The 26973-nt window shown below is 35.4% G+C and overlaps 5 protein-coding genes across 6 annotated transcripts; 2 read left to right on the plus strand and 3 right to left on the minus strand.

Annotated features, from left to right (window-relative positions):
- Positions 1–4719: 4719 nt before the first annotated feature.
- Positions 4720–9935, plus strand: LOC110864748 (vesicle-associated protein 1-3). Its single transcript, XM_022113879.2, has 8 exons — positions 4720–4878; positions 6354–6424; positions 6514–6595; positions 6704–6819; positions 6920–7072; positions 7169–7210; positions 8207–8284; positions 9595–9935. Exons 1-8 carry the CDS (start codon positions 4827–4829, stop codon positions 9706–9708), a joined length of 708 nt encoding a protein of 235 aa, XP_021969571.1. The 5' UTR covers positions 4720–4826; the 3' UTR covers positions 9709–9935.
- Positions 9936–10406: 471 nt separating this feature from the next.
- LOC110864747 (flavin-containing monooxygenase FMO GS-OX5) lies at positions 10407–13589 on the minus strand. The gene is made up of 7 exons (XM_022113878.2): positions 13021–13589; positions 12461–12531; positions 12175–12324; positions 11778–11860; positions 11202–11337; positions 10955–11125; positions 10407–10877 (listed from the first exon to the last, which is right to left on the minus strand). Exons 1-7 carry the CDS (start codon positions 13544–13546, stop codon positions 10731–10733), a joined length of 1284 nt encoding a protein of 427 aa, XP_021969570.1. The 5' UTR covers positions 13547–13589; the 3' UTR covers positions 10407–10730.
- Positions 13590–14377: 788 nt separating this feature from the next.
- Positions 14378–16887, minus strand: LOC110864746 (F-box protein At1g10780). Its single transcript, XM_022113877.2, has 4 exons — positions 16765–16887; positions 15502–16248; positions 14785–15065; positions 14378–14711 (listed from the first exon to the last, which is right to left on the minus strand). Exons 2-4 carry the CDS (start codon positions 16241–16243, stop codon positions 14475–14477), a joined length of 1260 nt encoding a protein of 419 aa, XP_021969569.1. The 5' UTR covers positions 16244–16248; positions 16765–16887; the 3' UTR covers positions 14378–14474.
- A 5645-nt stretch (positions 16888–22532) lies between these two features.
- LOC110864745 (peroxisomal membrane protein 11C) lies at positions 22533–24566 on the plus strand. 2 transcript variants are annotated; one of them, XM_022113872.2, is made up of 8 exons: positions 22533–22683; positions 23184–23393; positions 23469–23543; positions 23612–23686; positions 23778–23858; positions 23934–24008; positions 24095–24268; positions 24372–24566. In XM_022113872.2, exons 2-8 carry the CDS (start codon positions 23202–23204, stop codon positions 24405–24407), a joined length of 708 nt encoding a protein of 235 aa, XP_021969564.1. In that variant the 5' UTR covers positions 22533–22683; positions 23184–23201; the 3' UTR covers positions 24408–24566. The 2 variants fall into 2 exon arrangements, with proteins under 2 accessions (XP_021969564.1, XP_021969567.1); XM_022113875.2 differs by having other exon boundaries at positions 22537–22683; positions 23190–23393.
- Positions 24567–24968: 402 nt separating this feature from the next.
- On the minus strand, positions 24969–26357 carry LOC110864744 (F-box protein PP2-A13). The gene is made up of 3 exons (XM_022113871.2): positions 25922–26357; positions 25633–25751; positions 24969–25507 (listed from the first exon to the last, which is right to left on the minus strand). The coding sequence occupies exons 1-3, from the start codon at positions 26240–26242 to the stop codon at positions 25084–25086; spliced, it is 864 nt and encodes a 287-aa protein (XP_021969563.1). The 5' UTR covers positions 26243–26357; the 3' UTR covers positions 24969–25083.
- Between the last annotated feature and the right edge of the window lie 616 nt (positions 26358–26973).

Here is a 26973-nt window from a genome sequence, read left to right on the forward strand (position 1 = left end):
CTCGCTCAACTTTTGTTGACTTTTTAAAACTACATGTAATTCAGGAAACAGGTCTTGAGCCGGTGATACACTACGGGTAACGGGAAAGTCAATGACAACGATGGCCACTTTTGGAGGGTTTGTCTTTTATATCCCAACTTCGTATGGGTATATAGGGGACAAAACCTCACTATGATTTATGTCAAAAACTAGCTTTTGTGTTGTGTAATATAACTTAATCTATGTCATGGTTAACGTTGTGAACGTTGGTAAACTTGAAACTATGTTGGAAAACTTGTGATCTTTTGTTAAAATCATTATATCTATGGCATCGTTGTTGTTTATGTGTTTACTCATTTGGATGCAATGATTACCTTTCTTACGTCACACACAATACGCTTCCGCTACTAGCAGAGTGTGACAAATTATTGAACAAAAAAATTGAAATTTTCCACCCAAAGCATTGTAGCAGTAGAGTTTCACACCCACACTCCACGACAACACTTCACAAAAGTAACGCATGCATGGTATTACGACGTTAAAAAGATGCCACGCCCCGCGCGCGTTTAGGTGACCTCAAATTTTTGCTATATGTTGATTTTGGGATATTTTTTTTCAATATCTTATTCCACTAATTTAAAATTGGACTAAAAGCAACCAAATATAAATTAGAATTTCTCAATATTTTGTGAAAACTTTCTTATATCTAGATAATATATCAATATGTCAGAATGATATATAACTAGTTTTAATAATCATTTATACTTCTATGATATGGAGTGAGAAAACTTATTTGACGAATGTTGAAACGAATGCCCCTTGTATTATGTGTAATGAGAATCAAGTACACTTTTAAGATGTTAAACATGAACAACCGGATGTCAATAGTTAGTTTGTGACAACTAAACTACATATATAACCAAGTGCGCTTATTAGCATATAATATACCAATATTAAGAACCAAGTATCAATAGATGGACACAATACATAGCTCCCGTTACTAGACCTTTATAAATATTTAATCGAACACTAAGGAGATGAGAATTACACACTTAACAACTATAAAGAATTGCATAAAATAATTAGTTGAAAGGGCAAAGTCAAAAGCTAAGAAAATTGATAGACAAAGAATATAATCTAGGTTATCCTTTTGACTTATGAATTATTACTGGTCTGAAAGATTTATATACTAATGATTCCTCTTAAAAGGTTAGGCTCTCGCTAGATCAACTTAGGCATGTCAACACTTAAGGCTTAGATATCAAAGCCGGTTACCCTAACTCCCTAAGGGGCTGTTTGGCAACTTGTGAATGGTTAAGTGCTGAAACAGTAAGATGTTTGAACTATTAAGTGCTGAACCAGTAAGATGTCTGAACCATTAAGAGCATGTATAATGCTTAACCATTCAGAGGCAAATGTCTGACCAATTCAGATTATAGGTCTTAACCATTCAGACTTTGTATAATGCTTAACCATTCAAATGCAAATGTCTGAACCATTCAGACATCTGCTCGTGAAACAAACAGTCTGAATCGTTAAGTGCTAAACTACTAAGAGGTCTGAACCATTAAGAGTCTCATTAAAAGCTAAACAAACATCCCCTAATACTAGCTACAATATTGAACCAAGTACCTGTAGGTTGAAGTGCTAGAATGAATAACTACCCCACATACTTAAAATCCTATAATAGAAAGGTAGCTAGATACTATGAAGACACACTACAACCTAACAAATCATAAACCAAGTTCTGAAAGTAACTACTTATGACTAGAATCTCTTGTACATGTCAAGGAGATGTATCACACGCTAGATAAATCTTTACAATCAACTTAACAATACATAGGAAACCCAAACAAAATCTTAAACCCTTTTATTCAGACTTAATCATGGAGTAGCTCGTATGATCCGTGGCAGAGCTTGAACGAAAACTCAGTAGGGCCAGACTCTCAAAATCCAAATCCATGGGACCGGACTCTTAAAAATCCAATATTTTACACTACAATTTTTTTTGGTAAATTTTCAATAAAACTAACACTACGAGCGAAAAATTCAATGGGGGCGGGCACCCCCCGTCCCAGTAAAACTTCGCCAGTGCGTATGATTAATACCTTTTATCATCATTTCATCGGTCCCTATATGTATTAAAAAGCCCTAGATTGCAAACCAAAATTTTCAACCTAGAAATAGCTATAATGAAACACGGATGATACATCTACCAATGATGATCAACGGGCACACCTAAAGAAATGATAAAAACAATCACTTTAGATAATCATATACAACATAAGTATTAGAAATCGAAACTCTAATATCAACTCAATTTCATGATCACCCAATTAGACGAAACTATCAAACAAAGTAAAGAGTCATCAAAACTTAGATATATGATATTAGCTATTAGTTATAGAAAACAAATAACCAAATCAGTTAAGAGACATCAAAACTTAGATATATGAAATTAAGAGTCATCAAAACTATCAGACGAAACTATCAAACAAAGTTAAGAGTCATCAAAACTTAGATATATGAAATTAGCTATTCGTTATACAAAACAAATAACCAAATCAGTTTTCACGAAGAATTCATTCTGAAACAGACAACAAATGTTGTCACCACTTGTTAGAGGTTAAAGGCTTCTAGTATCCTTGAACTTTATAAAACAACAACATGATAGATACTAAAAAATACTAAAAATAAATTGATTTCAATTAAACATGCAAATAATTCCCAGCTAGAAGCCTCTTAACTACTCTTCCAACGTTGGAAACCCATTTCTTTTCAAAGAATGTATAGAAGTTTAACTAAAAAATAAAAAATATTGTTACATCATTGTCACGTAGACAGTGAACCTTCAATTAAATTACACAGTCACAAAGGTATAGTAATTTAAGTAGTAACTAAAAAAATAAAAATTTATGTATGTGTGCATGTGATTGGTGGAAGGTGGTGGACCCCATCTCCCATTACTCTTCACACTTGGTAAGAAAATTACCCCCTCCTGTTGCCCCCCTTTATTAAGCTAGTATAATGACGTTTAATGCCTAAAGTTGCTTAGATGGCTTTGGCGCCAATTGGTTTAACGCCACGTTCGTGTAGTCTCATATAGAAAACTTATGTTATGCCGCCTACTGAAGTAACATCGAATAATTAATAACTTAGTTGAAAGTTCAAAAATTCAAGTAAAACAGAGTATTATGTGGTGATTATGTCTTTTTAAATTATAACTATGCATAAAATACACAACCCAAATTAATTTACGGCCATTATTACTATTAAGGTAATTTAAAATTAAAATTCTAGAACGTATTACTATTAAGGTAATTTAAAGAGTTAAATGTCTGGTTGGTCCCTGTGGTTTGCAAATATTGCAGACTTGGTCCTAATGGTTTACTAATTACAAAGTTGGTCCTAGTGGTTGCAAATTTTGCACTCGGTGATCCTTGTCACTAACTCATGTTAATTTTCTCAGTTAAATGTATGCAAAATGACTATATTACCCCTGAACAATAAAAAAATAAAGATGGCTCTTCCTCCCCTTTCTTCCTCACCTTTCTTCTCCCTCTCTCTCTCAGACCTACCACCACTGCCACCACCTTCAATCCACCACCTCCACCATCACCTTCAACCCACCACGTCATCAATTTCATTCGCAATCGGAACAATCACAACCGCAATCGCAAAGGATTAAACATTCTAGGGTTCCGGTGCGGCGGCGTAGGAGAGGCGGATCTTGGCGGTGGTGGTGATTGCAGCTTCCGCTAGACATTATATGGTGAAAGAGATTATAACTGAACATGAAAGTTTGTTGAAATTGATTGTTAGAGATAGAGAAGATGAAGGAACTGTGATTATGAATGAATAAGATATCAATGAGTTTAGAGATTATGAATGAAAAAGCTAAGAACTCTGGCCGGAAAAGAAGCACAATACTGTTTTAATTTCCGCTTGCACCTATTTTGTTTCATTTTTGATGCTGTCATTATAATCTACAACATTCATGACGAACCCCCACCTATTTTATTTCAACTTTGTTGCTTATTTTGAATTTACAGCATGCCTGATAGAATAAAGGTCCAAATTTTAAATTTTGAAATAATACGTAAGTTTAAAAAAATCAAATCCAAACAATTAATTTAGTTCAACATCTTGATACGTAAGTTGAAGGTGACACTGGTGGTGGTGGGTTGAAGGTGGAGGTGGGTGGGTGGTAAAAGAAGGAAGAAGATGAGAGGGTGCCTATTGTTTTTTTTTTTAAATATTTATAAGTGTTCTTGTTTTGTAGTTCAAGGACAATCTAGTCATTTTATACTCACTTAACTGAGAAAATTAACATAGGTTAATGACAAGGACCACCCGAGTTCAAAAATTACAACCACTGGGACCAAGTGTGTAGTTAGTAAACCCTTGGGACCAAGTCTGTAATTTTCGCAAACCACAGGGATCAACCAAGCATTTAACTCTAATTTAAAATTAAAATTAACCTGAAATAAATAAGATGTTGTAAATATATTAAATGTTGGAGGGTCGTAAATAAAAAATATTGCTAATCAAAACTGACACGTCTGTTTGGCTAAAATATAATCAGCCAACCAATAAAAACATGACACGTAGGCACTAAAGTTTCCAACAACTTTCTCATATTACCCTTCTTTTTGCCATAAACTACTACTACCTCCGTATAAAAAGACCACATTGTCAGGGTCAATTTCGTCAATCAGCCGTACCAGTCCACCACCTGTTCAAATTAATACGTCAAAATTAAGAACCCTAACTCATTCTACTCAAAATCGGTCAAAATTGGTCAAAATTAGGGGCTTCTTGGGTTGCAATTTGCTGAATTTGGAGTCATGAGCACCGGAGATTACCTTAACCTTCATCCTTCTGAACTCAAATTTCCATGTAACTTATTAATTACCTTTCATTTGACTGTTATTACTGTTTTTTTAATTAATTTTGTAGTGCATGAAGTTTCGATTTGTTTGATATAGCTTTAATTCATGTTGTTAATTGTGATATGCTTTTGTTTTTTTATGGTTTTAGTTGGATCTGTTTAGGGGATTTGAGATTTGTTTAATGATCAAATTTAGGGTTTTTATTTTAATCGAGCGTCTGTTGGTAGGTTGGTTTTTATTGTTAGAAAATGAAATAAGAATTTGTAATGAGATTAATAAATAAAAAAAGCTGTGAAATTTGGATAATTTGTTATAAATCTGTTAGATTTTGTACTTTATGACATTATGTAGTTGTTTGATGTGACTTGTGAAGATGTTTTGACCAACTTGAACTGCCCTTGTGGAGTTTGTTAGGGTTGGGATTTGAGTCCTTTGTGTTTCGGTTGTAAAGTTCGAGTTATGATGCGGAGATTTATTTGTGAAGAAGTAGTGTCGGATCGGGGATCGATATGTGTTTACGAACACTGGATGAACATTGTGAGTATGCACAGATTCTGGGCAGGGACTCGGAACCACAATCACAGGGACGATACACACAGAATTTACACACACAATAATATATATGTATCGTCAATTACAAATGAAAGATTTTATCCTATTTATAGTACGTGATGCCTTGGGGAACAAGGCATATAACTAACATAAAATAACTAACTGTCGTAACCTGTTTACCACATTTTAAATCTGCACTGTTGACTTGTTATGAACAGGTTTGAGTTTTTATAATTGACTTCTAAAAATCCATACTTTCTTGATTAATAATCTTCCAACAAGTAGGAGCTGGCTAGTTTGTTTATAGATACTCTCGGAGTCCCATCTTTTAAATACGAATGCAACAGATTCTTTTTGCTCATAGATAACTGTTACAAAATATTGAAAGCATTGATATGGGATTTTGGGTCGATGAGAACCCGTTATTGTGTTAAGACTATACATTTCGGTAATAGTTGAATGCTATCTTTTACGTGAGGAAGGAGGGGATGTCATAGAATTCTAATTTAGTGCATTGAAATAAGCTAAAGCATAGTTGTCAATAGCGATGTAGCGATCGCTATAGCACGCTATGTAGCGTATAGGTATAGTGTCGCTATTAGGGTTGTAGTGATGGATAACGAGAATAGCGACACCTTATTTTTATTTTTTAAAATATAAATAGCAATTAAATATAGGTATAAAATAGCTGGATTTTAGGTTTTTTGTTAAATATACGTGTAAAATAGTACATATACCAGGGTATTTTTATATAATATACATATACAATTTTTTTATTTTTTTTTCTAGTGTATCGCTATTTATAAAATAGCCGTCCGCTATTTATCGCTATTCGCTATGTAGCATATAGGTACCTTATCGCTACTTGTCGCTATTCGCCATTAACAACTTTGAGCTAAAGATAATTGGGACTCATATTTATTTGTGTAGTTGAGCTGAAGAAGCAGAGCTCATGTTCCTTTCAATTGACCAACAAGACTGATCAGTATATTGCATTCAAGGTATCTTATTGTTATTTCCCTTTCTTTATCGGTATTTGTTTTTTCGAATTTTCGTGAAGTTTCACAAGCTTTTGTTGATGTGCTTAAAGGTTAAAACGACAAACCCCAAGAAATATTGTGTCCGTCCAAACAACGGAATTGTGTTACCAAGATCCGTTTGCAATGTCACAGGTAAGAACTCTTCATAATCTTTTTCCTAATGCCGTACCTCTTTCTGTGTTACTGTTTTCTTATCCAAAATTACGTTTTTAAAGGATATTGAAAACTACGCACTTTTAGTTACAATGCAGGCACAAAAAGAGGCACCACCTGACATGCAGTGCAAAGACAAGTTTCTTTTGCAAGCTGTTGCTGCACCCGACGGCGCAACTATTAAGGACATAACTGCTGATATGGTGACTCATTTTTTCATCAAAGTTTTTAACTTTAGTTCATAACAATCTGCAATTAAGCAATTCTTTTTTTCTTTTTTCTTTTTTCTTTTTTTTTATGTAGTTCAACAAGGAGGAGAACAAGGTGGTCGAGGAGTTCAAGTTGAGAGTTGTATACATACCTGCTAATCCTCCTTCACCGGTTCCGGAAGAATCTGAAGAAGGTTCTTCTCCGAGGGCTGAACACGGAAGTCAGAATTCTTCAGGGCCTGATGTTGTAAGTTTATGTTGTGGCTTCTTTTTAATTTTATTTTTTTGTGAATTATTTGTGGTTCTATTAGCTTGAGCGATTATTTGAGTGTATGAATGTTAGGCAACGAGATCTGTGGAGCCCAAGGAGAAACTCTCTAAAGAGGTGAATAAAGTTTTTTTTCTTTCATCTATAATGAAATAATATATTTATTTTATTGTATTGCTTTAAATGTGATACATAAGGGGGTTATGTAACCGCCTAACAGCCCATCACACTCTCACACACTATATCTAATTAGCACTACATAGAAGTGCATATTGCGGTTCTTTCGGTTCTGTACCTGAAATTGGTCCTGAAGTGAAAGTGTCTCTCGTTATTTATCATAGTTATCGATTGCGCCTGTTGCGAGCGCTATTGCGTTTAGCGATGCGAAGCGGACTACCGGCGCTAAGTGGCTCTAGCGACTGAAAAGCGGGAAAATAGCGACTAGGCACGTATTCCGGCGGCAAATTCCGGCGCCGGTGCTGCAACTTCTGCCGGAAACGAGGAAGATGGAAACCGAAGGCTCAAATTGATAGGAAAGAAAGAAGAGATACCTTGTTTTGATGGCGTTCATAGTAGTTTTTCTAGTGCTTTTCTGTAATTTCATGGTTCGTCGTATACAGATTTTGAGTTCTGAGATTTGGAGTCTGACGGCGGAGGTAACAATTGGGAGACGATCCAGCTATTTTAGGTTTAAATTAGTTTGTAGTTTTACAATTTAACCCCTCAATCTTTCCGTAGTTTACATTTATTCTCTAACTAGTAAATTTTTACGATAAAAAGAGTGAAATTAGTTTGTGCATTTTAACATTTAATCCCCTTTATCTTTACTAGTTTACATTTGGTTCTTAAACTTACAAATCTATGAATATAAAGTATAAATTTAACATTATAATATATGTATATAATTATAAATAGCTATATTTTTATTTTTAAAATTTTCTACTACCTTATCGCTATACACAAAATAGCGGGCGCTATTTCGTCGCTATCGCTACGTAGCATATAGGTCGTCTGTCGCTATTGACCGCTATTCGCTATCGATAACTATGTTATTTATATATAAAAACAATTCTATGAGAGTTATATGGTAACGTATGTCTTATTTTGTTGCAGTCGTTGTCTCTGATATCAAAGTTGACAGATGAGAAGGTAGCAGCTATTAAACAAAATCAGAAGCTCCAACAGGAACTGGTATTTCTTTTGCGTCTTATTTTTATGAGCCATAAGTTTTTAAAGCGTACTTGATCTATCCCAATTTGCAAACGAACCAAACGCTAAGCGAACAGTTCATGAACCGTTCAGCGGGAAGTTCGTTTTGTTCGTTCATTTAATAAATAAACTGGCACGAACAAGAACTTTCTTTTGTTTAGTTAAATAAACGAACATGAACAGCGGCCATGTTTGTTCATTTATGTTCGTGAATGTTTGGTAACATGTTTGTTTATGTTCGATAGTTCATTAGGGTTTTGTATTTTTATACGTTATTTATATTCTTCAAAATTCCCACTAATAAAATATTTAATAAATATTAGGTATTGTAATATTAGATATCCTATGTGTTAACCTTTTTTGAGAGACTATTTTATGTCGATTTCGTTTATCAACATTATGTCAAGTATGTTTGGATAACTAAGTTAATATATTACGGGTGGATCTACGTAATGTTTCCAATGAAAGATGTTGATTTTATTCATATGTAATATATGTTCGTTTGTGCTTGTTTGTGTTCATGAACGCGTGTTTGTGTTCATTTGCGTTTGTTTGTGCTCGTTACCTAAATGAATGAGCACGAACATAAAATCCCGTTCGGTAAGTGTTCATGAACACATTTATTTCCCTAACATTTGTTTATGTTCGCTCGGTTCGTTTGCAACCCTAATCCCAATGTTAGATCTCCTTAAATAACGAAGCATAGAATTTTATCTCAAGTCTCTAATTATGATTAATATTATTATAGCATTTCCTGATGTGATAATTAAAAGTATAGTGAATTTCAAGAATTGTCCTTTATCTTTATACCCATTTTCATGCGTTGTCTTTTATGTTCAAAATTGACGAGTTTTGTCCTTTATGTTTTCATATCATACACGTTTTGTCCTTTAGGCCTAACCCAGTTAGTTTTTTCAGTTAAATTTGGTCGTATGCTTTGCACATGAGGTCATTTTTGTCAATTCAAATGTAAGTTCAACGGCAGATTTACAGCTCAAAGCTTCTGCAACCTTTGAATTGTCAAAAATGCCCTCATGTGTAAAGCACATTACCAAATTTAACTGAAAAAACTAACTGGGTTAGGCCTAAAGGACAAAACGTGTATGATATGAAAACATAAAGGACAAAATTCGTCAATTTTGAACATAAAGGACAGCGCCTGAAAATGGGTATAAAGATAAAGGACAATCCTTGAAATTCACTCTTAAAAGTACATCAAACAAATAATGTTTTATGTTATGAAGTATCTGTTCAGCAATAAACAATGTGTTATATTCTTTTCAATTGAATAGGAACTAATGAGAAGAGAAGTGGTGAAAGCGCGTTCTGGTGGTTATTCGATGTTATTTATGGTGCTGATTGGTATAATAAGTTTTGTGGTCGGGTACCTTATCAAGCAGACGTAGAAGCAGCATCAACGGCAGATATGTGGACTTTCCATTCATTTCGAGGCAAATTCTGGTGCATTTTCCGTAACGATTGTGTTTATTTAGTCTTGTTGTAAGTGTAAAAATTGGTTGAGTACAGTCTTAAATATTAAGTTTGAACTGGTTTCTCTTAATATATGATTGTCAGGTGAAACAGATTTATCTTTGATTTTGGACTGTAATCCATTGCTTATTTCTACTTGAAACAGAGTGCATATCTATAACTGAATACTTGCAGAATCTAGACAACCTAACCGAACAAATAACCGTTAACCATTTTCTAAAAACTGAGTTTTTATATGGTTCAGTTTAGGGATAAGCTCGGTATCGACCGGTACTGGTACTGAAAGTGGGTACCGGTACCGAATATACCCGGTACGGTATTGGTATTTGAGGGTAAATACCGGTACCGTACCGGATCGGTACCAAAAATGTCAAAAGTCGGTACCGAAAATGTACCCGGTTCGGTAAATTCAGTACCGGTACTGGGTACCATTTGCTCATCCCTAGTTCAGTTGAGTAAAAACCAAACTGAATCAAACCAAAGCGTACGTACTTCTACGTGCACCACATTTAAAGACATCTTCAATCGACACTAGCAAGTGTTGGTATCACAGTTAACGGGTTCCCAGGACCAATCGGTCCAAGAAGAACGATTATCACACATATACGTAAAATCTCCACAAACATCACGCCACTTCATTTTTAAACGAAAATACAATAACTGAATGTTTGAAACTAGAACTTGAATAACTGTTAGTTGCAACTTGTACGTACGAAACTTGGATACAATAACTGAATGTTTGAAACCCTACTTATACTTGATGAACAGGTGTGTTTGAAAGGGTGTGTCGATTGCATGAAGGGATGTGTCGATCCCCTAGAAACCGTTTGTACGGTTATAACCCTTCACTCGCACCGTTCCATAACAAGCCCAATACTAATACAATATTTAACCCTAATGAACTTATTAGAAACATTTGATGCAGAAAATATAATAATCATATCCTGTATTTATGGGAGAATACATCCATGTAGCCATCTATACCACCACTCATTAAACAATGGTTAAAGTATTCAAACATTTCTTTCACATGCTTCTCCAGGACCATTCCAGTTTGGCCAAACATCCAATCTATGTAACTAGTCTGCCATTAGAAGAAAAATAACATGTTATAATCATCAGCGATATTAAAAACGCTACAAAGTTAGATTTAGTAAGAACCTGAAATCCGATATAATGAGTGCGATGTTCAGGAACTCCTTTTTCCTTCAATTCTTGATAATATTGTTCGACATCAAACAACATTTCGTCTTCTGATGGCAATGAAACCTTTTGTGATAATGCTTGGGCTATCCATCTTGACTGGCACTCAATTATAGTGAATGTAAAGCTCTAAACCAGAAGAATCGGTCGTGTTAAAGTTAGTTATATGAATTTCAACGAAGACGACGATGATAAAAAAAGTTACCATTTCTGGGATTCCGACGAAGGAGAGGTTTGGAGCAAGTTGCGGAGGGAAAACATGTTTGTAGAGGGGTCCGATACGTTTGTCTTGGATGCTTACAATACCATTTGTTTTAAGAAACGGGTAATGTAATTTGTACCTAAAATGTAACACACATATGTTTAAGATAATATATATATATATATATATATATATATATATATATATATATATATATATATATATATATGATTAGGATCAAATACAAAGGATCCTAATTGTAAGAAGTGTAAGAAGGATTTATAGAGTGACAAGTGTCCAATATATATATTATAGGGTCATTCAATTCAAAAACAATTACAAGTATGTATTGTTTTAACTATGATAAATAGGGTGGTAATTAAGTTATAACTGTGTCTATTTGTCTCTCCCGCTATATTTGAAATGGCAACTTTGTTACACACCTATGTATATAAGGATAAGCAACTGTGTTTTGTATTGGCCTTTTGCCCGTTTGGGTCGGAGATTTGTTTTAATGAAGTTTTATTTAAAAAAAAAACATGTTTTTGAGTGTTGGAAATAATATAATCCTGGACTTACCCTGTGCAATGGAATATGATATCTGCCTCAACAGAGAGTCCGTCTTGAAATATCACCGTGCCATCACTTTCTATCTTTAGTATCTAAAAGTAAAAATCAAATAGTTTTGGGTTAAAAGTAATTTATGAAATACTTTTGGGTGAAAAGTATAAAAAAAAAATCAATATTTTTTTTTTTTGAAAAAACCCCAAAGCCAAGGTTAGAACAACCATATGCATAATCTTTTTTTTTTTTTTTTTTTTTTTTTGAAAAACCCTCAAAGCATGTTTTAATAATCATAACATATATTGCAAAGAATAATAATAATAATTTTCAAATATCTGTGGTTATTAGAGAATTTTAACAAAAATTTGTAAATCGAATTTAGGAGATATATTACAAAGTTACAATATATTACCATGGAGTGTTGCCACATATTGTCGAATTTGTCTGATTTTCCGAGGTTAAAATGTGTAGATCTTGACGACATGTGAACTTCTTTGGCTACCATTGCTATTTCTCGTGATATGTCTATCCCACTTGGTCCATTTCCGATCACCACTACAACCTGCTCATGTTTGAACATCGTATCAAGACGTAAATAATAATTCGAAAAAGTATCATACATAGAATTCCAACTAAAAGTGCTTTTAAACATACTTCTCTAGTCGTCTTTTCGATAACTAATCGGATCTATGACTAACCTGATCTCGAAATGGTTCAGAATCACGATAGTTGTGACTATGCATTTGCCTTTTAGCCCACGTCTCGATACCTGCCTCGGTCGTTATTAGAATTTACAAAATATTGTGTTAACAAGATAAGCCGTAATATAAGTTATAGTTTGGCTTCTGCTGAAAATAAGATTTTATCTAAAAAGGTGTAAAAAAAAATTCAACACGTGTCTTAAATTTTTAGGCATGGTGTCACACACCGACACCCTATGAGAAAAAACTTTGGTGACAGTATATTAAAAATTTATGACATTTGTACTTTTTAGTCAATCCTGAGTCGACCCAGGATGGTCTCGAGCTCAAGCTCAAAATTCATCAAGGCAGCTTGGCTCAGCTTGAGCTCAAGATAAAGTGAAACGAGCCAATCCATGGGCCGGGCCGAGCTCGGCTCAGATCGTTTCAAAATTCAAATTGAGTTTTTTTAGCTATATTTTTTTGAATTTTATCGAGCAAGCTACGAGCCGCGAGATTTATGAACAGCCTATAATCCAATCCTATAATTCCGCTATGATGATGTTCAAATGATTAACCTGGAATATCCACTGCGAGTCGAGGTTGTGTGTTATGACCATTGCAAACAACAACCGCATCAAACACCTCTACCAAACTCACCCCATTAGTTTCCGACTCAACCACAAACGAGTTGATGACCGAGTCAACAACCTCCACTCGGGTCACCAAAGTATTGAACCGAATCAACTCAGTGAGTTTAAAATATGTAGCAAAATCTTCCAAGAACTTTAAAACTTCTTGATGCCCGGGGTTTATCCGCGGATCATCGTATAACTTTTCCTCAAATTTGAAGTCACTAAAGCTCATCAGCTGACGTGGAAAATTTGTTCTCAAGGACTTGTAAAGTGATCCATGAACAACATCTCTATTTGGGTCCGATCCAAGTGGATCGGACTCAACCTTTGGATCATAAACCCATGTTCCGCCTAGCCGGTGTGACTTTTCGAACACGATCACTTGGTGTGATTCTCGTTGAAGCTCACGGGCAGCGGTTAGTCCGGCGACACCAGCACCTATAACAGCAACCTTTAAGGAATTTGTCATGGTTGATGGATGGCTCTATGTGAATGATGTTTTAATAAATATATATATGTATTATTGGGGAGCTACTTGAATCATGTTTATGGTTTATAAAGGTTTTAATTGGTTGACTATGTAATGACTTTTGATTGGTTTATGTTGTTATTAGTTATATTATATATAATGGTTGATTTTATAAAATGTTGATTTTTTAATATGATGTCCATTGAATCTAGACTTTCATTATTATTTTTAAGTAACACCTACTAGGGCTGCAAATGAACCGAACGAACACGAACAAGACCTTTGTTAAGAAATATATGTGTTCGCGAACCGTTCACGAACACTTATCATACGAGATTTTATGTTCGTGTTCGTTTGTTATGGAAATGAACTTGTTCGTGTTCGTTTGTGTTTGTTTGTTAATTTTAGGCAATGAACAAAAACGAACGTTGACACACAAATGAGCACAAACTAATGTTTATGAACACAAATGTAAACAAATGAACACAAACGATCGTTCATGAACATAATATATAATATACTGACACTTATTAGATATTTAATTTATCGGAATTTTGAAAGTATTTAAATAAATATAAAAACTAAAAACACTAATGAACTATCGAACACTAACGAACACGTTACCGAATGTTCACGAACATAAACGAACGAACACGACCTCTGTTCATGTTTGTTCATTTAACTAAATGAACGAAATTTCTTGTTCGTGTTCGTTTGTTTAATAAACGAACGAACACAAACGAACTTCCCGTCGAACGGTTCACGAACTGTTCGCCGAACGTTTGGTTCGTTTGCAGCCCTAACACCTACTTCATAATAGATGAACATGAATTCATCAAAACATCAAAGGTACTTAAACTTCTACAGTCAAAAATTATAAGTTCCAATTATGCAATGAATTGAATTAAAAAAAACATGGATTTTTATCTTATTCTATTGAGATTAACTTGTGATTCATGAATCTAAACTTGCAAATCTCCTCAAAAAAATCATCTGCACTGCAATGTCCACTTCTCATTTGAAGAATCTTGATCTTCATCTTCTTTAACTTGTTAGCAAACTTCACCATCGCCTCAAGCGTACTCATTTTCTGCTCAGCGTTTAACGGTGATCTCACAGTGATCACAACCTCTTCAAGGCTCGGAATCACAAAACTCGAATCCACCTGAAACAAAATATTCTTTATTATTTTTATTTTGTGATATTAAATTACCGATAATCAGCTGAATAAAACTTACATTCTTTAGACTGTTTTTATGGCATAGAGCTGCAAACATTGCACCATGAATGTCGAAAGATGTGAGTTTCGGATGACTTTTGAAAAAGTCAACAAAATTGATTTCCGGGAAAGGAAGAAGAGCTTCAAAGTCTCCGGTGAATTCGATTTTCATATAAAGATGCTTAACTTCGGTTGCAAATTGAAGCATTTTGCTTATTGCATCCCAACACCATTGAACGCCTCTAATGGATAACGATTCAAGCATCGTGAGCTTACCAAAGTCCACCATGTAAACTCTCCCTGCAAAAAAAAAATATGATCTGCATTCATATATATAATATCTTTCCATAAATAAATTTAAATTAGGGATGTTTCGATGTGTTCTTCTAAAAGCCTTATTGCAACTTGAAAAATTGAAATAATAATGTTTAAATGTGACTTTTGCTTAAACACACGTAGAAGCGCCCAAGACAGTACCAGGGGTGTTCAACGAATCGAATAACGAATTTTTGAATTAATTTAATCGAATTTTCGAATTTTTTTTACCTGAATTCATATTCGATTCGAATTCGCATAGAATTTGAATTATTCAATTCGAATTCGTATTTGAATTTTATGCCCGATTAGAAATTCGACCCGTTTCGTATTTGAAAATTGAATTCGAATAAACTCGATTTAATTCAAAATACAAGCTAAGCATCAAATTTGGAAAATAAGACTAATCTTGAATTTTTACCGTCGTTATTAGCAATGGAAAGATTCTTCAAGCAGTTGGTCTCTCGAACCCTGATCCAACTGCACCCTTGAACCTCAAGAGATTCAATCTTCGGAGCCCGTAGTGTGAGCGAGCAACTACCCAAACCGTAAAAATCAAGTTTAGAGTGTTTAAGCTCAAGAAGCTCAATCCAAACATTCCTCAAACCCTCACACTTAAGAAGTACAAGATTAGTAACGTTAGGAGTTGACCGAAGAACCTCGGTCAACACCGCATCCTTCAACTTCGCTCCAACAATCTCAAGAATCGTTAGTTTATGAAACACGTCCCATTTTGGAGCACGAACCATTAACACACCCCAAAGTTTCAAAGACTCCAAGTTTCTTGCAACTTGAACGCATTCGAGTTTAGAAGGGCAGTCGATAGGGGTATTTTGGTCTACAAGATCATCCATACGGAGTTCAAGATTTTTTAACGAAGGGCTCACGAGTAATAGCCATGAAGCCAGCCCTATGGCGGTAAACCGACAATAAACTACAAGCTCTTCTAGTCGAGATGTCGATGAGATCATCTTCATCACGATGCCATCGGGAGTTTGACCGTGCGAAAGGTGGTCAAAGATGCTACGAGGGAAGTAAAGGCTCGTAATGTATGGCATCGAGTCTTTAAATTTCTTGGAGACACAATTACAAGATGCCACATCTTTGGCATTGGTTAAGCTTGACAAAATGTATTGGACAACGGCATCCGGTAAGGAGTCCATTTTCTCTGAGAACAATTATCAAACAGTTGGCGGTCAATTCAAATTCGAACGAAATTAACCAATGTATTCTACTTCATAAAGTACAACTAAAGATTAAGTTAAACACAAAATTTCTTAAAGATTTGAAAATACCCATCAAGATTCAATCTTTAGAACCAATCTTGTGTTCAAAGATTTGATCTTTGAAACACCCACTAAAGATTTGATCTTTAAAACAGCAATTAAGTGATTCAAAGCACATGAATAAAGAATCAATCTTTGATACATTTCAATATTATTAATTGATCTGAGAAAAACCCTTTAAAGATTTCAAGATTGTTAATTGTATATCAGAATAAAAGCACATGAATAAAGAATCAGTCTCGGATAAATTTAAGAAGAACAAGCCAACATTTGATCTTGAAATAACAAGCTTTAGCCTTTAAGATTTCAAAATCAAAGGCAATACAACATAAATGAAAACGTTATACATTTTGAGTTTAATAGAAGCTAAATTTAGGTTAAAAAGAATTGGGATTTACCAGCAGTGAAGATTAAAGATGATGAAGCTTGAAGTGAAGAAGCAAGGAAGAATCTAATTCCACAATTCAAATTTCGAAAACTTGAAGATTCATTTTATGGACCAACGGTGCAAAATATCAGATTTGAAAAACTATAATATAATGAATTGTATAGAGTAAACTGTCATTTTGGTCCCTGCGGTTTGGTTACTTTTGACACTTTAGTCCAAAACTCAAAATTTTGCATCTAGGTCCATGTGGTTTTAGTTTTGTTGCCATTTTGGTCCAAAAATGAAATCAGGCCATACTTGTCTTATAAAATCCTGCAATTTTGTCATTTTCCTCAGGGGCAAATCAGGTCATATTTGTCTTATAAAATATAGTATTTATTTATAAAAAAGAAATAATTATTTTGCCCCTGCGGAAAATGACAAAATAAGAGGATTTTATAAGACAAATATGACCTGATTTATTTTTGGACCAAAATAGCAATAAAACTGAAACCACAGGGGCCCAGAAGCAAAACGTTTGAGTTTTGGACTAAGTGGCAAAATTAACCAAACACGACCAAATTGGCAGTTTACTCAATTGTATAACTTGTGATACATATTGTGTAAGTTTTAGATGCATAGCCTTTCTGGCATTTATAGTTATAGATGGGAACAAAGTAATTACTTTATAAGAAAAAGGCATAGGCATCCTTCTAGTTACGTAAATTTTCACCAGTAGTCCTTTTTGACCCATGATGTTCAGTTGTTCACTACCAGATACGAACCGAAAAGGCGAAAACACAACATGAAATCTGTGGGTTTTGGATTTAGTCTAAACGGGTTCGGATCAGTTAGGCTAAACTCCCGAATCCGTTTAGCTAAATGAGTCGGGTTTGGGTGAACCCGGTTGAGTTGGTGGGTTGAAATTCGGGTTCGGGTTTGTCTTGATTTTTGCGTCCGGGTCGGGTTGAACCCGTCAACCCATGAACACGACTCGTTTAACACCCCTATGTTTAAATGTGAGTTACAACTGATTTTATTTCTACATTAACATAGTTCAAAACCATTTCCAACCGGAAATTATATCGAGATAGAGGGTAAACGGGCAACAAGCTGCATCGCTACCCCTTTTTGAATAGCAAAACTAGGTCTTTTAAAAACTACATCCATAGATCGCGGGGTCATAACATTACTATGCACGATCCTTTGAACTCGACTAAGTAGGTCCACAGCCTCTATTGCAAGGAAACCAAAGGTATCAAAAGCAAATGGGATAAAAATGTGCTAATTATCAAGGCACGTTTTCTCGTGTTTGGTCACTTTGCCCGAAGCAGCTTGACCCACCGTGAAAACACTACCCCCTAAGCCCACAAGAGGAGAAACCCCTATTAGATCCACACGCGTGTGTTTTCCTCCTATCCATCCGAAGACCAAAATGTCGGCTAGTCTAAGGGTAGATTTTCCTTCCAATTGGTCAATTAAGAAATTCAATGGTGCCTCTTTCTTAACAGAAATTCTAGTGCGCCTGAATATATCAAAAAGAACATCTCTAACCAAATTATGTCGGTACTTAAACCCCGAGAGCTCTCTACAATGATTTAAATAAGTTTATTGACAGTTTCTAAAAGTTCAGGGGGTTATAAATGGTAACTCATTTAATTTGGTTATATTGAGCAATTTTCAAGTGAACTATAGTAAATAAGGGTTTGTTCTCGTAAAAACTCTACGGATGGTTAGAGGAAGAATTTCAGTTCTATGGTGAGGCTAACACCATTATATTTTTGCAAAGTACATAGCTAATCACATTTTCCTGGTGCCCCTTGTGAAAGTCAAACATCCGAAATTCCGAATCACACCTGATTTCGAGTCTTGCTTTTTTAATAGTTTATCTAACATAGACACATCATCAAAAAATATATATATATATTTTATCTGGATAGTCATGTTTATATTGGGTGAACCCGATCGGACTGGCGGGTTGAAATTCGGGTTCGGGTTCGATTTAATTTTCCGCGTTCGGGTCTGGTTGAACCCATCAACCCGTGAACACGACTCATTTAACACCCCTATTGTTTAAATGTGAGTTTCAACTGATTTTATTTCTACATTAACATAGTTAAAAACTATTTCCAACCGGAAATTATATCGAGATAGAAGGTAAACGGTAACAAGCTGCGTGCTACCCCTTTTTAAGTAGTAAAACTAAGTCTTTTAAAAACTATATCCATAGATCGCGGGGTCATAACATTACTATGCACGATCCTTTGAACTCGACTAAATAAGTCCACAGCCTCTGGCACAAGGAAACCAAAGGTGTCAAAAGCAAATGGGATAAAATGTGGTTTATACTTATCCGAGTGCAATGACTCATTGGATAAAGGTTATTTAACAAAGCATTCTAATTTGGAGACGTTTTGAAATATATAGACCCGTTACGCCTAAATTATACGAACTAGGTTCGTATAACTAGTTATGCGCGTATAAGCGGGTTCGGAAGGTTAGATAGGTCTTATGACAAGTCTAAAGTGTCAAACACTTTTTATAACATTGAACATTCTGTTTTAAAGTCGGAGTATGAATTACTTTGGTTTGATAATCATTTATTTAGCTTTTAGGATGAAAAGGGCATAATGGTCCTTTTTAAAATATAAGATCTAGACTTGTTATTTAACCTACCAAACATCATGACCAAGAGGTATAACTTCTAAGGGTTATACCCTATGCTAATATGATCATAATATCAGTTCTAAATATGACCTAACGTTGACCAAACGGGTCAGAATCGAAAATCAAAGCAAAAGTCAAACTGTTTGACTTTCGATATAGAATTAAGCTCTAAACAAGAAATGACTAGTTGGACATGCTTAGATATGTCCTAATATGTTTTATAAACTGATATGATGCCAAAACTTCAAGTTTTAATAGTTAGAAACTTGGTTAGCGTAATTTGCAAAGTTTACGTTTTTGATCTTTTATTTAATATAAAGTTGACTCGTCATTTCGCCTACATAACGTGATCTTTAGAAGGTATGATCCCATGGGATTATAACCTTTATATTACGATCATGTAACCATGTTCGAATCGAATATTGGCTTGATCATAATGATCATAACCGAAAGTCAAACAGAAAGTCAAATTGTTTGACTTTTGGCTAATAACTAGCCTATAAAATGAAATAGACTATGAAAGAACACTTACTTTAGGAGAAGATGAACTTCAGTAGGAGGCTTCCTTGAATCAGGAAACAACTCCAAGAATGATTTAGAGAGAAAAGAAAGAAATGAGGAAGTGCTATTTATAGTTGTAGAGGATGAACAAGATCATGACAAGTGTCCATGGTTATTCTAGGATGTTAGCAAGTGTAATTGAGGTGTCAAGACCAGGTGAAAGAGTGGCAATTCGAGCTAGGTGTCAATTGAAGAAGATATTCTTGGAGACCAAGCATAAAACTGCCAGAGCGACCCCTTACGGACCGTAAGGGTCACGGCTTACGGTCCGTAAGGACGTTCAGCGCGCACACATATTCAAACACCCTTGTGCACCGTAAGGACTAAGCCTTACGGTCCGTAAGGGACCTCCAGAAGCAAATTTTGAGATTTTTACATCTCTAGCCCCTGGACTTTGATTCTTTCGCCATTTGGCATAAATAGTCCCTCTCCGTTCTCATAGTTGAGATTAATCGGAGATCCGGGACGCATTTTAGTTAACGCATAACAATAATTTTTCTCCTTCCCATAATCGGGATCAGTCGGAGATACGAAACACGTTTCAAAGAACGTAGAATATAAGTCCTTCCTCCTTCCACATAGTCGGGATTAATTGGAGGTTCCTCCTTTCACATAGTCAGGATAAATTGGAGGATTGGATATGTTTAGTTACATAATTGAACGAAAAATTCCCTCTTCTTAATCATTGGCGGAAGCAGTGTATAAGGAGGGGTAGCCCGGGCTACCCCTCAACTCTGTTTTCGTAGTGTAAAAAAACCCTTTAACTTTGTCTACGTGGTATAAAATTTTTATTTTTTTTATACAAAGGATACTCTTGACCCTAAATTTTTTTTTTTTGGGATACCCCTGAATTTTTTGGCTAGCTCCGCCACTATCCTTAATTGGAGATTCGGGATACATGTCGTCTTACAGTTGGACGAAAATTTTACGGGTGTTACACTATAGCTACAAAACCATGAGGGGGAATAGTGTCAGTCAGCTGTCTAGCACCCCTCATTGGTCGTTTTCTTTTTGTATTTAAATTTTAAACCTTCAGCTCTGCTGATACACAGGTTTAGCCCCTTTGTTTTTAAAAAGTTTTCTTTTTATTGGTTAACTTTGTTTATATGCGTGTTTAGTCCATCTGCTTCAACTTTTGTAGTATACATGTTAAATCCCTCTACTTTTATTGTTTTAAGTAATCGATCATTCGATTACCGCTTTTTGTATTTTACTTTTAAACCTTCAACTTCGCTAAGATACATGTTTAGTCCCTCTGTTTTTAGAAAAAGAAACTTTCTTTTTATTGGTTAACTTTGTTTATATGCGTGTTTAGTCCTCGGCTTTAACTTTTGGTAGTGTACATGTTTACTTCCTCTACTTTTATTTCTTTTAGTATTTCATCTTATAGTCTTTTCTCTTTGCTATGATAACGAATCAACCCGAGGGAATAGTGACCGTTAGTTATTGGTGAACAATCTCAACTACTCTTCGACTTTAATAAAGTTACTTTATAATTCCTAAACTTTATTAAAACAAAAATTCTTTGACACGCATATTATTTATGTCAAGTTTTTATTGATATTGTGTTATGAGTAGTATGTACAAATAACCGAAACACATATATGCATGTTATTAAACTGAGAAATATTCTGCTTACCGCCCCGCAACACGAACGGGGCATAAACTAGTCATCCAACATATATATTTCCCCTGACGAGAATAGTTGTGTTATTTGATTGGCCAAAAGTGGCGGCAATCAATTAGATTTTTTTTTGTGTTAAATTTAGTAATACAAGCTTGGGGGAATAGTGCCAGGCAGCTGCCTGGCACTCTCTCATTGGACCAACTAGTTTATTATTTTATACCCATTTTAAAATTACGTTTTTGCCCCAGTTTAAAATTACGTTTTTGGCCCAAGTTAAAAATATATTCACCCTTTTGCCCCCATCTCAAAATTACAATTTTGCTCTCGGTAAAAAAATACGATTTTACCCTCAGCCAAGATTACGTTTTTGCCCCAGTTCAAAATAAAAATATGTTTTCCCCTAGCTAAAAATTACGATTTTACACCAGTTTATTATTTTACACCCCCTTTAAAATTACGTTTTTCGCCTCCAGTTTAAAATTACGTTTATGCCCCCAGTTAAAAATAAAAATATGCTTTTACCCCAGCTATAAATTACGATTTTGCCCTTGGTTCGAAATTACGATTTTACCCTCATTTCAAAATTACGTTTTCGCCCCCAGTTCCAAATAAAAATATGGTTTTCCCCGGTTTAAACTTACGATTTTACCATCGGTTCAAAATCATGATTTTACCCCCAGTTAAAAATAAAATATAGTACTGTTTTTTTAGTTGGTTGAGAATTATTTAGTCATCATCGTGCAACACATACGGGGCATCAACTAGTAGAAAACAAAGATGAGTAGACGTCGACTCTATTTACCACGACATCTTAAACAAAATAAAATAGTAGATTTTAATCTATTTTCACTTTAAAAAATAGAGGACCAAACATTCCCTTATCATATCTCTTCATTTTCAAACAAAATAAAAAAAAAATATCATTATCATTTATAATTCTCCTTTTTTTTTGTGATTTACATGTAAGAGACAGCTCGACACGCTCACCTCTACGTAATCCACTCAGTTTTTCTCTCCCACACTCATGTATATGTTCCTCCTTTTTAAACACCCAAAACTTTAATATCTAAAATTTCTGCAATCCATCTTCGTCAGGTAACACACACATATTTAACTCTCTTCAACTTTCAATTTCATTGTCATATATATTTATATCTAGTTATGTTATGTTTATATTTTATTGCTTGTTTAATGTATTGTAAGTAAGATATTATCTGATAATATGTGTAGAAACTATTAATTATATAGAGTTATGAAGTTGTTAAAGATATGGACCTGTTTGATCGATATAGCGCGCTACGTACCATATAGGTCTAGGCTCGCTATTAGGATTGTAGCAATAGATAGCGATAATAGCGACAATTTTTTTTAATATAAATAGCAATTAAATATAACAATAAAATAGCTTGGATTTTAGGTTTTTGTAGCATATATACCAAGGTATTTTGATATAATATAAATATAATTTTTTTCTAGTGTATCGCTATTTATCGTTATTCGCTATGTAGCATATAGGTACCTTATCGCAGTTATTTGTCGCTAACAAGTAACAGTTATGGTTTGAATTATTGTTTCATTGGTGATTTGCTTTCTAGGAACAGTACAAAATAAAAATGAGTACACTAGACGTTGCAAGAAGAGAACTCGGTCTAGTTGTTTTGTATTTGAACAAAGCTGAAGCCAGGGACAAGATATGCAGGACAATACAATACGGGTCCAAGTTTGTGAGTAAAGGTGAGGCGGGCACGGCCCAAAACGTTGAGAAGTCAACTGCCCTGGCTAGGAAAGTTTTCCGTCTTTTTAAGGTATGATTTTTGTATAAGTAAACATAGAAAATTATAAATATTTAATCTGTTTTTGTTTTTGAATTGTGTTTGCAGTTTGTCAATGATTTGCATGCTCTTATCAGCCCAACCGCTCCCGGAACTCCCCTTCCGATTGTTTTACTCGGGAAGGTATGTTTTTTATCAGTTAATAAATTTGATTCATTAGAAATGTTTCTGATCACAAAGTTTTGTTGCAGTCAAAAAATGCACTACTGTCGACTTTCTTGTTCCTTGACCAAATTGTTTGGCTCCACAGATCAGGCATTTACAAGGTGCGTGAGCATAGTTTCTACGTGGATATTATTAGTTCATGATAAAAATACGACGAAATAAAATTCCATCTTGAATTGTTGGTTTTGTTAGAACAAAGAGAAGGCGGAAATAATTGGCAGGATCTCTCTCTACTGTTGGATGGGTTCTTCAATCTGTTCTACTTTAGTTGAGGTACATAGCTGATGACTCGTGTGTTCAACATTTACATGTTTTCTTATGATTAATCGCGTTATTTGTTTTATTCAGTTAGGAGAGCTTGGGAGGCTTTCAAAATCAATGAAGAAATTGAGTAAGGAACTCAAGGGTGCCGATAAACACAAGGTTTGTGTAGATCATCAACCTTTTTTAAATAGGTTTGCACTTTGTTTCAAAATAATAATTTGGTTACTTACCTCCTTTGCTTGTAGAATGAACAATATCGTGCTAAACTTGCAACATCAAACGAGAGGACATTGGCCTTGATCAAAGCAGCGATGGATGTAGTGGTTGCTGTTGGGCTGCTTCAACTGGCACCTAAAAAGATCACTCCACGCGTTACAGGAGCCTTCGGATTCACCACCTCGCTCATATCATGTTATCAGGTACATTCATAAGTCATAACCCCGTTCACATATTAAGAACGTCAACGATTATCTATTCCAAGTTATGGATTAGTTACAATGACATTTGATCTGGGTTTTGCAGTTGCTTCCATCGGCACCCAAGTCGAAAACACCTTGAAGCAGATGATCGTGGGATGGTGGTTGCCGCACAACCTAGATTTCGATAGCGTTAATATGATTATTAAGATATATTGCCGTCACATACGTTGTTTGTGTATGATTTTTTATGTGCCAACAGTTGCAATAATATATGTCGTGTCCGCTTTTATCGTATCAATATCCTGTGTACAACTTACTTCCTTATAAATCATGCTGGTAGTTAAAATGCACTTAGACCATGCGTAGTGGTAATGCCCTTACCCTTGGGCGTTTTGCGCCATGTGGCAGCCCAGACAGCATTGGGGGACGTTTTCTAAAATGGGTGTAGTGGGGATATGGGGCATTATGTTAAATGAGATGTAATATAATTAAATAAAACAAAAACCATAAAAAAATCTTATCGGACAAAAAATATGAAGATGAAGGGTGATTCGACAAAGAAATGGGAGCAAGGCGTGGAATATACAACGCTCCAACTGAATTTGGCCAAAACAACGCCCAGGGGGGCCGCATGTCCGGCGTTGTCCGGCGTTTTCTACCGAAAAAGGCCCAAAAGTGATCGACTACGCACGGTCTCAGATTATACTATTAATGTTCTTGTACATGGTTTGCTCAAAAACTTAATTGTCAAAAATTTATATGATACAATGTTTACAACATGAAACATACATCATTGTGTCATTACATCATGGTCTCTATAATAAAGCTCTAAAGTCTTTAACTAAGTTACTAGGACATATAAGAACCGAATCAACCGAAAGACCACCTTTTGTGTGCGTGCAATCGATTTGTGTCAAAGAAAACTTAATCTTCGTGGACGCGTTCTCATCATCAACAACAAAATCACCCACATGGTGGTACTCCCAGCACCCCATGTTCTCCAAGAAACACTTCGAAACAGCGTGTTGACCATCCGATGCAGTGAGCTGAAACTGAACCGGTTTTATGTCCCAACCATGAACACCCTCGTTGTTCGAAGCCCACCGGCCGGGTCTCTTCGTGAACTTCCCGAGCCGGAGCTTGAACAACAAGGAATATGTTCCTCGTGGAAACCGAAAATCTACGTCTCCTTCCACCTCCAGCCACCAAATTTGTTGAAGGTATGCAATTGTATGAAATCTGGTCAATAGTCAAAACAAGAGTTAGAACTTAGAAACAATAATATTCATTTCTCAAATGCAAACTAATAAATTGAAAACAGGCAACAAGCTGTGCCGCTAGCCTTTTCGAATGGCAAAATTCACCTTGATTCATCGGTTGGAATAAAGTTCCAGTATCTCCGATCATCGATTCCGGTGATGTTAAACGCCTTAGAAGAAATTGACAAACATACCCCTCCAGTCCTCTTATCCAACCAAAATTCCTGCAAAACAAATCCCCCAAATTAGTCATAACCTTCACCTTGACATTTCATCGAACACTTGGTGGGCAACCCAATTTAGACATTTCATCAAACACTTCGTGGACAACGAAACAAAACAACACACGTTTCTCAAACATGATCTAAACAAAACGAAAAGGGTCAAATCAAACCTTGTTTCCGGAGTCAAATCTAACGGGTCGGGTCAACCGGGCGTAGATTTCGTGTTTCCCCAAATTGGTACTAGTGTTTGTTAAGTGTTCATCGATTAAATGATGGTAATTTGGGGGTAATTTAGCGTCCCATATGAAATCAGCAGATGAAGCAGCTCTAAATGCTCGATTTAATCTCGCTAATTTGCAAATATCCGGTGGATCTAAGTACAATAAGACGAGTGCAACACATGATTCCGGTATGTCACCGAGTTTTAGCTTTGCTGGATGAGTTGACCCGTCTGAGCTGTCTTGACTCAGTAGTGATGAATTCGCACCCATAGTGGTGGTTATACGGTGGTAGTTACGGTGGTTGATGGTGGTTGTTAGGTGGAGATTTTGAGAAAATGTGGAATTGGTACCATATGTGAGGATGAGGGAAGATGATTTATCTGGTTATATGAAAGTGCTGACGTGGATATTATTTAGATTGTTAATGTATTATGATGGTACACGCGGTTTCAAGGAGGAGGGAGAGTGAATGAGGTGCACGCGCTAGTTTTGACTTTTATTGACTTTTCAACTTATGAGTCCTTGAGTTTGTTCGTTATTCAATTTCGGGTTTTGACAGTTTTGTTTACTTTTATTTTGTCTCGAGTGTTGAAAATGAGGGTATTTTTTAATTAAATATGTTTCTTGCGAGGAAACTTTTTTTGAACTGGACAATAAATCAATCCCGAGCATTATCGGAACGCTCACTGGACAAATGGAGTATTCTGAGAGTAACCCAAGTGGTTCATCACCAATTTCGGGGAAAACCCGGTAATCCACCTGCCCGTAGATACGACAGTAAATTACCAATAAAACTCGTTTGACTCAAGGATCGAACCCAGGTTTCCATGGGTCTCCTGTCACTGCCCACCAGTGGCTCACTCCTTTGTTGCACCAAATAAGAATTGAACTTGAGTTTTCAAAGAAGAACTCAAGTCCTCCTACCACTTGAGCTAGAGGTCATTGGCATGCGAGGAAACTGATTTTATAATTTTAAATTACTGTTGTAACTTGTAACATTC

The sequence above is a fragment of the Helianthus annuus genome, chromosome 6, assembly GCF_002127325.2.
Source record: "Helianthus annuus cultivar XRQ/B chromosome 6, HanXRQr2.0-SUNRISE, whole genome shotgun sequence".
Lineage (NCBI taxonomy): Eukaryota > Viridiplantae > Streptophyta > Magnoliopsida > Asterales > Asteraceae > Helianthus > Helianthus annuus.

Excerpts from the sequence above, each read along its gene's own strand:
- LOC110864748 (XM_022113879.2), top strand. The coding sequence starts at position 4,827 with ATGAGCACCGGAGATTACCTTAACCTTCATCCTTCTGAACTCAAATTT. Across the intron at positions 6,425-6,513 it reads ATCAGTATATTGCATTCAAG|GTTAAAACGACAAACCCCAA; the intron begins GTATCTTATTGT and ends ATGTGCTTAAAG. Across the intron at positions 7,073-7,168 it reads ATTCTTCAGGGCCTGATGTT|GCAACGAGATCTGTGGAGCC; the intron begins GTAAGTTTATGT and ends TATGAATGTTAG.
- LOC110864747 (XM_022113878.2), bottom strand. The coding sequence starts at position 13,546 with ATGACAAATTCCTTAAAGGTTGCTGTTATAGGTGCTGGTGTCGCCGGA. Across the intron at positions 12,532-13,020 it reads ACTCGCAGTGGATATTCCAG|GTATCGAGACGTGGGCTAAA; the intron begins GTTAATCATTTG and ends CGACCGAGGCAG. Across the intron at positions 11,338-11,777 it reads ATCATATTCCATTGCACAGG|GTACAAATTACATTACCCGT; the intron begins GTAAGTCCAGGA and ends GTTACATTTTAG.
- LOC110864746 (XM_022113877.2), bottom strand. The coding sequence starts at position 16,243 with ATGGACTCCTTACCGGATGCCGTTGTCCAATACATTTTGTCAAGCTTA. Across the intron at positions 15,066-15,501 it reads TTCCATTGCTAATAACGACG|GGAGAGTTTACATGGTGGAC; the intron begins GTAAAAATTCAA and ends TTTTTTTTGCAG. Across the intron at positions 14,712-14,784 it reads ATAAAAACAGTCTAAAGAAT|GTGGATTCGAGTTTTGTGAT; the intron begins GTAAGTTTTATT and ends ATTTTGTTTCAG.
- LOC110864745 (XM_022113872.2), top strand. The coding sequence starts at position 23,202 with ATGAGTACACTAGACGTTGCAAGAAGAGAACTCGGTCTAGTTGTTTTG. Across the intron at positions 23,394-23,468 it reads AAGTTTTCCGTCTTTTTAAG|TTTGTCAATGATTTGCATGC; the intron begins GTATGATTTTTG and ends TTGTGTTTGCAG. Across the intron at positions 23,544-23,611 it reads CGATTGTTTTACTCGGGAAG|TCAAAAAATGCACTACTGTC; the intron begins GTATGTTTTTTA and ends GTTTTGTTGCAG.
- LOC110864744 (XM_022113871.2), bottom strand. The coding sequence starts at position 26,242 with ATGGGTGCGAATTCATCACTACTGAGTCAAGACAGCTCAGACGGGTCA. Across the intron at positions 25,752-25,921 it reads GATTTGACTCCGGAAACAAG|GAATTTTGGTTGGATAAGAG; the intron begins GTTTGATTTGAC and ends TTTGTTTTGCAG. Across the intron at positions 25,508-25,632 it reads ATTCCAACCGATGAATCAAG|ATTTCATACAATTGCATACC; the intron begins GTGAATTTTGCC and ends ACTATTGACCAG.